At 41.2% G+C, this 14443-nt stretch overlaps 1 protein-coding gene across 1 annotated transcript in view; it reads left to right on the forward strand.

The window, feature by feature from the left end:
• The window catches only part of LOC111963451 (EH domain-containing protein 4), a 43816-nt gene that overhangs the window by 2340 nt on the left and 27033 nt on the right, over positions 1-14443 (forward strand). The window contains exons 2-3 of the mRNA XM_023986900.2: positions 1204-1380; positions 3201-3298. Of these exons, the coding sequence (XP_023842668.1) occupies positions 1204-1380; positions 3201-3298 (275 nt within the window). The remainder of the gene's footprint in view (positions 1-1203; positions 1381-3200; positions 3299-14443) is intronic.

Genomic DNA, 14443 nt, shown 5'->3' on the forward strand with positions numbered 1-14443 from the left:
AATTGGATTGCTCATTCACAACAACTGATTTGATTCTTGCAGAGCTTGCAGAGTTACTTCATATAGGGATCCCACCCAATTCTAAGGAATTTAATAATGAATCATGGGAGTTGATCATAGCRTGATCCCAGATCTATTTGTGCTGTCTTGCCAACTCCTATGGTCATTGTCATGCCGAATGTGACGTGTTTGACAGCACAAACATATTTTGACATAAACAAGGCTAGGGATTTGAGGCCATTAATAGTCATCCTAAAGACATGTCTTTTCCTCTCAGTGGATGTGGCCAAGGCAAGCTGGCATTCCTCTGTTTGAAGACCTTTGACACAGTGCCATCCTCTCACAGGAAGGGCTGATGACCTACCTATTGCATGGTCTGAACTCAACAACATGAGTAGCTGTTTTTTTTTGGTCTTGAGGGGCACATCAAGCACTCTGCCAGCCTGTAAAGTGTCTAGCGTTGGCACTTGAAAATGTGAGCATGTGCCATCCAGTTAGGCAGATGGCCAAGCTCTCCCATAGTAGCATATTATGTGGTATTACTCATATGTGGTATTCACATTCATTTGCATATGAAATTATTTTTTTAGTCTTTCAGCTTGAAAAATGCTAAATGATAGAATGTATACAGAGGCCTTGTACTAGTAGGCGTAGGCCTGGTGTGTGTACAGATGTTTCAGTTAATATAGTGTGTTCTGCAAGAGAGCTTTGTAATCATGTTGAAGCCAAGTGATGGATATTGCTGTTGTTTTATTACCTCACCTTCATCCAGCATCATGCAAAGTCCTATGGTCCATTGTAAAACATTATTTGAAGTGTCGTGTTGATATGGTGTATCTAGTGTCCGGATGTATTGATATGGTGTATCTAGTGTCTGGATGTATTGATATGGTGTATCTGGATGTGTTGATGTATTGATATGGTGTATCTGGATGTGTTGATGTATCGATATGGTGTATCTGGATGTGTTGATGTATCGATATGGTGTATCTGGATGTGTTGATGTATCGATATGGTGTATTCTGGGATGTGTTGATGTATCGATATGGTGTGTCTGGATGTGTTGATGTATTGATATGGTGTATCTAGTGTCTGGATGTATTGATATGGTGTATCTGGTGTCCGGATGTATTGCTGTAATGGGCAATAAAGGTATTGTATCACAAAACAGTGGTGTTTTACTCTTACTCTCTTCTGTTCCAGGTACCTGCTGGAGCAGGACTTCCCAGGCATGCGGATTGGCCCAGAGCCCACAACAGATGGCTTCATCGCTGTCATGTACGGGGAGAACGAGGGGATTGTCCCTGGTAACGCTCTGGTGGTCGACCCCAAGAAACCCTTCCGTAAACTCAACGCTTTTGGAAACGCTTTCCTCAACAGGTAAAGTGGACAATTTTTGTTTATTACTGGTAACACTTTACATTAAGTTGCTCTTACAAAGTTGTTACTACATTATGTAACAACAATATTGTAACCATAGTAATTGCAGTATTACTACACAGGTATAAGCATAAAATCACATTACACAATCTAAAGGATATTCTCAACATGGTGGTTTCATTTTTTTATGAATTGCTGTGGCATGTGGAATTTTCCATGACATAAAAAGGCATCTGAGCCTTGGTAAAGGCTTGAGCAGAGATATGTTGAATTGTTCAGCTGATAACTCAAGGTTAAGAAATTTTCTTAGATATGAGTATTGCTTGATTACAACCAGACACCACCTCCCACTGCCCCTGTCATGTATTATGGGTTCATATTATCGTTTATCTTACCTACATTTACCTCCCTCTCTCACTTTGTCCTAATAAATCTGATATTAGTGACACGGGGGCCCTATTCATTATAACAGCTGTAATAAGTAATTCTTCTTGTGAAGCGAGAACACATACTTGAAATTACATTTTTGTTTCACATTGTAGGCATTGTTTTGTTGAGGACATTCATCCGAGCATGCATTCCTGCATGCAGTGCAAAATAACATATGCCTTTTCCTCCTTGTAGTTCCAAGGTTTGTTGATTTGTTCCCGAGAGTGATTTACAAAGCAGCTCCAGTTGGTTTATGTAATCATGATTTTTTTAAACTTAGGAGGTTAGGGATAGTTTTGGTAGTTTTGTCCCATTGCTTCCTGTCAGCCCAGCCTTTTGACATAGCTGTCATTTTCTTCCACAAACAGTTAGGAGGAAGCAGGGACTTTGTCACCTTTCGTTAGTTGTAGTGCACACTATTTGTTGTTGGCTTGGCTGTCTGTTGTTGGCTTGGCTGTCTGTTGTGGGCTCAGTCAAGAGTCTCTCGTAGATATAATTTTAGCCAAACAACACTTGGCCGAAGCATGTTTCCTTTTTCCAGATATTTATAATCCAGGGGAAATGGGTAAGTACTTCTATGACCGTTGCCCAAGTTAAGGTCAAAGACATTCCTGACAGAACAGTGGACGTCTCCTCCTTTCCAGAGAACCTCCGACATAGCTCATTGTTTCCCGGGCACGTTAATGTGCGTCACACAAGATGTCACTTGGAGTATGTCCTCCCCCCCCCCCCCCCCAGTCCTTTAAGACTGTTGGAAAAGCATTTCAGGTGAAGCTGTTTGAGAGAATGCCAAGCGTGTTGCAAGCTGTTATCCAGGCAAAGGGAGGCTACTTTGAAGAATCTCAAATATAAAATATGTTTTGATTTGTTTCTCACTTTTTTGGTTACTACATGATTCCATATGTGTTATTTCATAGTTTTGATGTTTTCACTATTATTCTACAATGTAGAAAATAGTATAAAAAAACAACATTTAAACTTGAATGAATAGGTGTGTCCAAACTTTTGACTGGTACTGTACATGGTTGCATACTACATACTACATTCTATAAATCCTTCCTGCCAAAAACAATAGACATTGAGACGTGTATGGGCCTTGCTGCCAACCAGACAGATATACAGCTTTCGTTAACACTATATTTTCATCAGATCTGATTGAATGGTTGAATACTCATCACTGTTCCTCCAAATCAAAAACATACCAAATGTAGAAAAAGCAATGGATGGGGTAGAAAATAAAACGTCTCAATATGTTTTGACAATATAAGTTAAAATCGGGGTGTTTTCTGTAGCTGGCCTTCGTGTCTATTACGAGTGTTGTGTTTTCTTCTCTACTGTATTTTTAATACTAATGCTACTCTGTTATTTTCTTCGCTCCTGTATTCCTGTAGGTTCATCTGCTCCCAGATGCCTAACCAGGTCCTCCAGGGCATTAGTATAATTGACACACCAGGAATCCTGTCTGGAGAGAAGCAACGCGTTAGCCGAGGTCAGTAGCTAGCTATCAAGCTGAGATGTGACATTGATACAGGAGGATGGCCTACACTGCCAAAATACTTCAAGATGTAGACTTCAGCCATTCAATGTTGCTTTTATTAACATCAACCACCCTTTTAAAACTATAAATCATAAAACTACCCAACTTGTAGAGCTATGGTGGTACTTTTCTTTAAGAAAGAATAGTCATTTTGTTTGTGGTGGATCATGTATCAAGTCTATCCTTGTTTGTATACATTTTACAGATGCACATTTTTCACATACTGGAATTTTTGTATTCTACAGTGCAGTTATGGAAAATGGGTAGCTATCAAGTGTGTTTCAAGTGTCAGAGCATGGGTTGCAGAGCTTTATTAAGTGTTTTGTGTAATTCACCAGATAGATAAGCAGCATGTTCATGCTCTCAGTATGTACAGGATGTCACTGTAAGCCAGCTGTGTGTCATAATTGTACCAATATTACATTGAATAATATCATCTCCATGAAGCACCGATGGTACAGCATGATGCAACACCTCCAGGGCTCTAGCTATGTTTTCTCCAGAATTGGAATCCAACAATGGCTTTCTAAGCCTCCACTGGAAACCCTGAAATATGAAGTCATACCGTAGGCCTTGTTAGCAGCCCCACTCAAGTTTCCTCCATGTTGAGAAAATGATGGTAACGTCAAACCTGTTTTTAGATATTAGGGTAATCATGTGCTGCCCTGTTCTCACTTTCTTTTCCTCTTTTTGAAAAACCACAAGGTTTCTGATATGAAAAGCTGCAAAGAAAAACGATACTTACAATGCAWAAGACAGAAACATTGGGTGCAATTACAGAAGTGTTGACGCATACCATGGAGAGATGGGCATTCTTCTACATCTGTTCCTGCTTTTCTCTGTGTACAGCTGAGGTTGCAGCCATTTCAACATGATTTCAATGATTCATAGCATCATGACATCAGCATTTTTCAGGTTGAGTTATATTATAAATTTTTACACAGAGTAGGCCTTTAATATGATCAATAACGTCATGGCCAAGTGATATAATTCATGACCACTGGACTTGATGAACTCAGAGTAGTTGTCATCAAAATAAAAAGTGGTGTTGATATCTTTCCAAGTTCCAATGATTCAAATTAGTCATGCAGAGGATGTTTGTTTCATGAGTGTCCTTCAGGCTACTATACCGATGTCCGCTTTGACCTCTCTCACGTCATTACAGCATTGACTGTTCCCACACTCTCCTCTCTCTCAGAGCTCCTCCTAGCTAAATGACTTGGCCCAGTCTGGCTGCTCGCATTCTTTATAGCCTTGTAATCCCTGCCATTGTTTGTGATTTATGAAAATGGAGCTGCAATGGATAGTTGCCATTTTACAGGCTCCTGACTAATTTGAGTGTTTGTTTTTTTTGCAATGATCTTAACTTTTTTGGACATAATGTTTCCACCATCGTTTCCTATGATTGAAAATATAATGTATAGGAATCAGAACAGTGATAACCAACCTCGATTTGGAAGAAGATTTCTACTTCAACGAGTCAGAGGTGCAGGACATACTGCTCACCCCGGACCAGGCCCTAAGAGAGGCCGACGTGCGGGCACCCTGACAAAGCTACTATACGTTGGCGAGTACATAAACCGCCTCTACCCTCCGTTCTATTGGCGAGTGTACAATCACTGGAGACCAAATTGGACGAGCTGTAGACCATACTATTTACCAAGAGAGTTTTCATCTATGTTTTTCTATTTATCACCACAAACCAATGCTCGCACTAAGACCGCACTCAACGAGCTGTATAGGGCCATAAGCAAACAAGAAAATGCTCATCCAGAGGAGGCGCTCCTATGGCCGGTGATTTTAATGCAGAAAAACTGAAATCCGTCTTACCTAATGTCACCTGTGCAACTAGAGGTGAACAACTCTAGATCACCTTTACTCCACACACAGAAAAGCATACTACGCTCTCCTTCGCCCTCTATTTGGCAAATCTGACCATAACTGTCACGCCCTGATCTGTTTCACCTGTTATTGTCTACACCTCCAGGTGTCGCTTATTTTCCCCAGTGTATTTATCCCTGTGTTTCCTGTCTCTCTGTGCCAGTTCGTCTTGTATGTTTCCAAGTTATCCAGCGTTTTTCCCGTTCTCCTGCTTTTTGCATTCTCCTTTTTCTAGTCCTCCTGGTTTTGACCTTTTTGCCTGTTTCTGGACTTTGTACCCACCTGCCTGACCATTCTGCCTGCCTTGACCACGAGCCTGTCTGCCACTCTGTACCTCCTGGATTCTGATCTGGTTTTGACCTTTTTGCCTGTCCATGACCATTCTCTTGCCTTACCCTATTGGATTAATAAACATTGTAAGACTCCAACCATCTGCCTCCTGTGTCTGCATTTGGGTCTCGCCTTGTGCCTTGATAATAACTCTATCCTCCTGATTCCTTATTACAAGCAAAAGCTCAAACAGGAAGTACCAGTGTCACGCTCAATACCGAAGTGGTCCGTTGAAGTGAATGCTAAGCTACAGGACTGTTTCGCTAGCACAGACTGGACTATGTTACGGGATTCATCCAATGGCATTGAGGAGGAGTTTACCACATCAGTCACCGGCTTCATTAACCTTTGACTGCAGTGGGATAATCCAGGGTCGCACAGAGTGATTCTTGGTAGCGTTTAACAAATCTACTTTGAAACAAAAGTATACACCTCACACACATGGTTATGGGTGTAAAAAAAGAAGACACCTGTACCATGTCAGATGTAGAGTTGAAATGTATACACTTTTGAGTTTGCCTTCCAAATGTGCTCTTTATATACGTCACAGAAGACGGAAATATAACAAAACTGTTTATCGGATGTGGCAGGGCTTGCAAACGATCACGGATTACAAAGGGAAACCCAGAAGCGAGCTTCCCAGTGATGCGAGCCTACCAGATGAGCTAAATACCTTCTATGCTCGCTTCGAGGCAAGCTGAACCATGCATGAGAGCACCAGCTGTTCCGAATGACTGTGTGATCACGCGCTTCGTAGCCGATGTGAGTAAGACCTTGTAAACAAGTTAACATTCACAAGGCCGTAGATTACCAGGACGCGTACTCAGAGCATTCACTGATCAGCTGGCAAGTGTCTTCACTGACTCTTTCAATCTCTCCCCGAACCAGTCTGTGATACCTACATGTTTCATGCAGACCACTATAGTCCATGTGCCCTTGAACYCCTAGGTAACCTGTCTAAATGACTATCACCCTCTAGCACTTGCATATTTAGCCATGAAATGCTTTGAAAGGCTGGTCATGGCTCACATCTATCAGGAATCAAGGTAAGACCCAGATGCAGACACGTCGAATTGACAATGGTTTAATATTCCAACAGGGGCAGGCAAAAGACAGGTCAAGGCAGGCAGGGGTCAGTAAATCAGAGGTGGGGCAACGGTACCGGATGGCAGGCAGGGTCAGAGTAGGCAGAGGTCAACAATCCAGAGGTGGAGTAAAGGTACAGGTCGGCAGGCAGGCTCAGGGTCAGGCAGGCGGGCTCAGAGTCAGGACAGGCAAGGGTCAAACCCAGGWGGGCGAGAAAAAGAGTGACTGGAAAAAGCAGGAGCTGAGAACAAAAATGCTGGTTGACTTGACAAACAAGACGAACTGGCAAAAGACAAACAGAGAACCCAGGTATAAATGCACAGGGGATAATAGGGAAGATGGGCGGAGACAATCACAAAGACTGGTGAAACAGATCAGGGTGTGACAACTTCAACATCATCTCAGACACCTTGGACCCACTCCAATTCACATACCGCCCCAACAGATCTACAGATGATGCAATTTCTCCACTGCACTGCGCTTTCCCACCTGGACAAGAGGGACACGTATGTGAGAATGCTGTTCATTGACTACAGCTCAGCGTTCAACACCATAGCGCCCTGCAAGCTCATCACGAAGCTAAGGACCCTGGGACCGAACACCTCCCTCTGCAACTGGATCCTGGAATTCCTTACGGGCCGCCCCCAGGTGGTGAGTGTAGGCAACGACACATCCACGCTGACCCTCGACATGGTGGTCCCTCAGGGGTGCGTGCTCAGTCCTCTCCTGTTCTCCCTGTTTACTCGCAACTGCATGGCCGCGCACTACTCCAACACCATCATTCAGTTTGCAGACGACACGGCGGTGGTAGGCCTGATCACTGACGACGATGAGACAGCCTATAGGGAGGAGATCAGAGACCTGGCAATATGGTGCCTGGATAAAAACCTCCCCCTCAAAGTCAGCAAGACAAAGAAGCTGATCATGGACTAAAGGAAACAGAGGGCCTAGCAAGCCCGCATTCACATTGACTGGGCTGTAGTGGAGTGTGTCGAGAGCTTCAAGTTCCTAGGTGTCCACATCACTAAGGATCTATCATGGTCCACACACACCAACACAGTCGCGAAGAGGGCACAACAATGCCTCTTCCCCCTCAGGAGGCTGAAAAGATCCTCAAAAAGTTCTCCAGCTGCACCATTAACTTCCTACGGCTGACATCCCGTTAACGGGATCGATATGACAACAGCCAGTGGAAGTGCAGGGCGCCAAATTCAAACAACAGAAATCTCAATTATAATTCCTCAAACATACAAGTATTATACACCATTTTAAAGAAACTTGTTTATCCCACCACAGTGTCCGATTTCAAAAAGGCTTTACGACGAAAGCATACCATGCGATTATGTTAGGTCAACACCTAGTCACAGAAAAACACAGCCATTTTTCCAGCCAAAGAGAGGAGTCACAAAAAGCAGAAATAAAGATAAAATGAATCACTAACCTTTGATCTTCATCAGATGACACTCATAGGACTTCATGTTACACAATACATGTATGTTTTGTTCGATAAAGTTCATATTTATATCCACAAATCTCAGTTTACATTGGCGCGTTATGTTCAGTAATGTTTTGCTTCTAAAACATCTGGTGATTTTGCAGAGAGCCACATCAATTTACAGAAATACTCATAATAAACATTGATAAAAGATACAAGCATTATGCATGGAACTTTAGATGCACTTCTCCTTAATGCAACCGCTGTGTCAGATTTCAAAAAAGCTTTACGGGAAAAAGTACACCATGCAATAATCTGAGTACGGCGCTCAGAGACCAAAACAAGCCATACAGATATCCGCCATGTTGTGGAGTCAACAGAAGTCAGAAATAGCATTATAAATATTCACTTACCTTTGATGATCTTCATCAGAATTCACTCCCAGGAATCCCAGTTCCACAATAAATGTTTGTTTTGTTCGATAAAGTCCATAATTTATGTCCAAATACCTCCTTTTTGTTTGCGCGTTTAGTTCACAAATCCAAATTCACGAGGCGCAAGCCAGACAAAGTCAAAAAGTTCCATTACAGTTCGTAGAAACATGTCAAACGATGTATAGAATCAATCTTTAGGATGTTTTTAACATAAATCTTTAATGTTTCAACCGGAGAATTCCTCTGTCTTTAGAAATTAAAAGGAACGCAGCTACCRCTCACGGGTGCGCGCCTGACTGAGCTCATGGCATTCTGCCAGACCTCTTATTCAATCAGCTCTTATTCTCTCCTCCTTCACAGTAGAAGCCTGAAACAAGGTTCTAAAGACTGTTGACATCTAGTGGAAGCCTTAGGTAGTGCAATATGACCCCATAGACACTGTATATTGGATAGGCAAAGACTTGAAAACCGACAAGCCTCAGATTTCCCACTTCCTGGTTGGATTCTTTCTCAGGTTTTTGCCTGCCATATGCGTTCTGTTATACTCACAGACATAATTCAAACAGTTTTAAAAACTTCAGAGTGTTTTCTATCTAAATATACTAATAATATGCATATCTTAGCTTCTGGGCCTGAGTAGCAGGCAGTTTACTCTGGGCACCTTATTCATCCAAGCTACTCAATACTGCCCCCAGCCATAAGAAGTTAAGAGCATCTTGAGTCACTGCATCACCGCTTGGTATGGCCACTGCTTGGCATCTGGTCACAAGGTGCTACAGAAGTTAGTGCATATGGCCCAGGACCTCTATACCAGGCGGTATCAGAGGAAGGTCCTAAAAATTGTCAGACTCCAGCCACCCAAGTCTTAGAATGTTCTCTCTGCTACCGCACGGCAAGTGGTACTGATGCACCAAGTCTGGAACCAACAGGAACCTGAACAGACTACCCCAAGCCATAAGACTGCTACAGTGCCTTCAGAAAGTATTCATACCCTTATTCCACATTTTGTTGTGTTACAGCCTGAATTCAATTTTTTTWTTTATTCTCACCCATCTACATACCCTCTATGAAAAATGAAATACATATGTCATTTACATAAGTATTATCACCCCTGAGTTAATAYGTTGTGGAAGTGCCTTTGGCGGCAATCACCGCTTTGAGTCGCCTTGAGTATGTCTGTATCAGCTTTGCATATCTGGATTTGGGGATTTTCTCCCATTCTTCCTTGTAGATTTTCTCAAGCTCTGAGATGGGGAGTGGCGGTGAACAYCAACCTTCATGTCTTTCCACAGATTTTCAATGGGATTCAGGTCTGGGCTTTGGCAGGGCTTTCACATTCTTTGGAGCTTTGGAAGAGCTTTCACATTCTTGTTCTGCAGCCATTCCAGCGTTGCTTTGGCTGTATGCTTGGGGTCATTGTCCTGCTGGAACGTAAATCTTCGCACAAGTCTAAGGTCATTTGCACTTTGAAGCAGGTTCTCATCAAGGATTTGCCTGTATTTGTCTTCATTCATTGGTCCCTCTATCCTTACCAGTCTCCCAGTCACTGTTGCTGAAAGCATCCCCATAGCATGATGCTGCCATCAKTATGCTTTACGGTAGGCATGGTGTTAGACGGGTGATGAGCTGTGCCTGGTAGCTCTTTATATTCAGGCAAAAAAGTTACATTTTTGACTCATCAGACTGCAGAATATTTTGCTTTATGCTCTGAGTCTTTCATGGGCCTTTTTGTCAGGAATGGTTTCCGTCTGGCCACTCTCCTATAAAGCCTAGATTGGTGAAGTGCTGTAGAGACTGTTTTCCTTCTGGCAGATTCTCCCATCTCAGCCAAGGAACTGTAGTTCTGTCAGAGTGGTCATTGGGTTCACCCCCCTGACCAAGGTCCTTCTTACCTGGTTGCTCAGTCTGGTCGGACGTCCAGCTCTAGGCAGAGTCTGGGTAGTTTCATATTTTCTCCATTCCCCAATGATGGAGACCACTGTGTTCTCTGAGATTTTTGCCTTGACATGCACTGTCAACTGTGGGACCTTATATAGTGTCGTGTCTTTGGCATCATTAAACTGAAGACTGTTAGTTTATCAAATCAATTCTCTAATTATTATTACGTGATTAACTAATCAGGTAAATGTAATTAACTTGGAAGTCGGGGCACCAAGGAAAATATTCAGATTACAAAGTTATAATTTTCCTAATATAACTTTCAGATATTTTAATATGTGATCAATTAGTCTTCTAATTAATGAATTATTCTTTACCTCACGTTAGTCTCATTCCAAATGTCGTAAATTGTTGGTTATCTGCACGAACCCAGTCTTCACTAAGAATCATCCATACATCAATTGTCTCAATCATTTATTTATTAACTAAATAATCACAGAAATGCACAAACAAACAAACAAAGTAGATATGGTTACAAGGAAATGATAGGGGATGTGCCCTGGTGGGCTAAACCGGTATCACGGCTTGGTAGACAACGGGACTGAGAAGGGCGCGAAAGATAAGACACTACAAAGTTGTTAATTATAACCATTGAAATGCTAATCATTCGCACATGAACGCTCACTCATTTGGGAATAATTGCAATCAATATATATATTTACGCTCAGTGTGTCGTCATGATCTCTGTTGGAAGTTCATCCGCTCCTCTCTCTGCGTCCCTGGAGTCTTTTGGTTAGAATGGCTACTTCAGAGTAACATTCAGAAATGTTCTTATAGAATAGATGTTTTGGCGGTTGTCGGCCTTCGCATTCAGTGGTATAGAATTCCTAGCTGCAGACTAGTAATTAGTATCAAAGATGTTCTCTTATTCTGTCAGATCAATAGTCTCAGAGTTTAACCATGTGGTATGGTTAAAAAATTCAGCAATCTACTCAAACCTTAGCCCTCTCGTGGTAATCGAGGTAAGCTGGTCTAATAAGAAATCCTTCAGGAGGGGGTTATATTCGTAAAAATAGAAAGGGGCTGTCCCATGACACCAGATCAATGTCTGTGCTCATGGGGCGGGCCAATGATTTAATTAAACTCCAAAGGGAATTGGAGTTTCCTTCATTAAACAGTTTAACTTCTCTGCGCTACGAATCCCGTTAGCGGGATCACTTTCCTAAACAACCGCTAGAATTGCAGGGCGCCAAATGCAAAAATATTACAAAAAATATTTATAATCATGCAATCACAAGTGAAATATACCAAAACACAGCTTAGCTTGTTGTTAATCCACCTATCGTGTCAGATTTTGAAAATATACTTTACAGCGAAAAATCCAAGCTTTTGTGAGTGTAGCAATCAATGCTACATTGATTGCTACAACGTGTAGCAATCAATGCTACAACAGCTAGCCCCAAATTAGCATGGTCACGAAAGTCAGAAAAGCAATAAAATGAATCGCTTACCTTAGATAATCTTCGGATGTTTGCACTCACGAGACTCCCAGTTACACAACAAATGTTCTTTTTGTTCGATAAATATTACTTTTATCACAAAAAAACGCCATTTGGGTTGCGCGTTATGTTCAGAAAACCAAAGCCTTGTTCCGTTCGACAAATTCCAAAAAGTGTCCGTAATGGTCGTAGAAACATGTTAAATGTTTTTATAATCAATCCTCAGGTTGTTTTTAACAAACATAATCGATAATATTTCAACCGGACCATAACTTAGTCATTAAGAGACGAAAGGAAAATGGAGAGCTCCTCTCGCGCTCGCAGGAACTATTCGGAGGACACCTGACTACTTTTGAAAAATCTCGTTCATTTTTCAAAATAAAAGCCTGAAACTATGTCTAAAGCCTGGTCACAGCCTGAGGAAGCCATTGGAAAAGGAATCTGGTTGATACCCCTTTAAATGGAAGAAAGACGGTCCAGGAAACACAGATTAAAAAAATAAAGATCACGTCCGGGTTAGATTTTCTCAGGTTTTCGTCTGCAGAATACGTTTTGTTATACTCACAGACAATATTTTGACAGTTTTGGAAACTTTGGGTTGTTTTCTATCCTAATCTGTAAATTATATGCATATTCTACGATCTGGGCCAGAGAAAATGTCTGTTTACCTTGGGAACGTTATTTTAAGAAAATAAAAAATTCTGACCTGTAGCGCTAAGAAGTTAAAATCAAATGACATAATTTCACAAATCGTTTCAGAGTTATGAGTTACAGAGTTTAGTTACAGAGTTATGGTAATGTGGCTGTATTGTCTCTCATGAGTTTCACAAAATTGTACAAAACGGACCAGTTCGTAGCTGGATTCTTCCCCGACCATGTACACATTCTCCAAAACATGGACATTGTTCAGTTCTCAAGTTCTGTGATGTGGAAGAGGTTCCTTTGTGCTCCTGTGAACCTCACTCTCTCTACTCTGGCAATGAGGAGAGAAACTCCTCTAGGAATTTATGACCTGCCTAACAGAGCCTGGTTGTAGGCGGAAGAGAGAGAGGTGGTGAGAGAGAGAGGGGGATGGTGCTCGCTGTACCCAAAGAGGGCCACGTCATGACAATAGGCAGGTGTGTTTCTTTCTAAATCATGTCTGAACAATTGAGTTGGCCACAGGTGGACTTCAATCAAGTTGTAGTGACATCTCAAGGATGATCAAAGGAAATTGGATGCACCTGAGCTCAATTTGGAGTGTCATAGCAAAGGGGTATGAATACTTATGTAAATCAGATATTTCTTTATTTCATTTTCAATACATAAAAAAATAAAAAAGTTTTCACTTTCTCATTATGGGTTATTGTGTGTCGATGGGTGAGAGAAAAAAATATATTTAATAGATTTTGAATTCAGGCTGTAACACTACAAAATGTGGAATAAGTCAAGGGGTATGGATACTTTCTGAAGGCGACTATAAATAGTTAGTCCGGGTAGCTATTTAGTTAACTATTTAACTATCTGCATTAACGCTTTTTACACAAACTTTTTTGACTCACATACGCTCCTGTTAATTATCGGTCACTATTCCTTGTAATATGTACATATTAGGGATGCACCAATATGACATTGTTGGCCGATACCAATATCCAATATTTTCTTTGCCCKAAAAACTTTATACAGATACCGATAACCAATATTAAAAAATGTTGCGGCCTTTTATGCATTCTAGTACAGTTAAATAGTTTAAACAAAGTGTAATTTGTTCAGTTAGGAACAGATTGTTTAATAACTTGTAAATTAGAAAAATGACAAATCCATGAATTTTATCACAACGCAGACATTCATGACACAAATTTTATCTGCCCCGCATTACAAAGATGGTTAAGTTGTTGGTGGCTCTTCTTACTATCCAATCTTGACTGTATGGAGAAACTTCAAAATGCTTTGAAAGAAATATTGGTTTAAACTAAAAATGCAGGTAATCATTTTAGCTTTAACTGCCTGAACAAATGACTGACTCTAGGCTGTCATAAACTGCTATAAATGGCACAACTTAAAGTTTTCAAATGTGCTCAACTGACTTGACTAGTAAAATGTGAGCAAATTTACAATGCATCTCATCTTTCATTTAGGAAATAAAAAAATAAACAAAAGAACAAAACTGCTTTGTTTTAAATTAAACTCTTGACCTATACCAGCCATGAATAAACAGCAGAAAAGCCATAGGGCTTAGTCAATTTATTTCCAGTGACTCTAGATGTCTGGGTTACAGTATGACTGCCATTTACAATTTTAACATTTGGGGGAGATTTGTTTTCACGAAGAGGACCAGCTCGGCTTTGTCACAAGAGTCTTTCTTTTCTTTTTTTGTCTACAATGTGTGAAGCTGCACTGAAAAGGCGCTCACTGTTCAGACTAGTACAGGGAGCAGCAAGATACTTGCGAGCAGCTTTAGCTAGGAAGGAACACTGTGCTTGTTACTTCTCCAGTATCCAAGTGCATCTTCATTCCTGGGAATAGTAGGTTCTGTCAGGTATGATAGTATCTGCAAATAATGGGAAGGGCGGGG

The sequence above is a fragment of the Salvelinus sp. IW2-2015 genome, linkage group LG4q.2 (genome assembly GCF_002910315.2).
Source record: "Salvelinus sp. IW2-2015 linkage group LG4q.2, ASM291031v2, whole genome shotgun sequence".
Taxonomy (NCBI): domain Eukaryota; kingdom Metazoa; phylum Chordata; class Actinopteri; order Salmoniformes; family Salmonidae; genus Salvelinus; species Salvelinus sp. IW2-2015.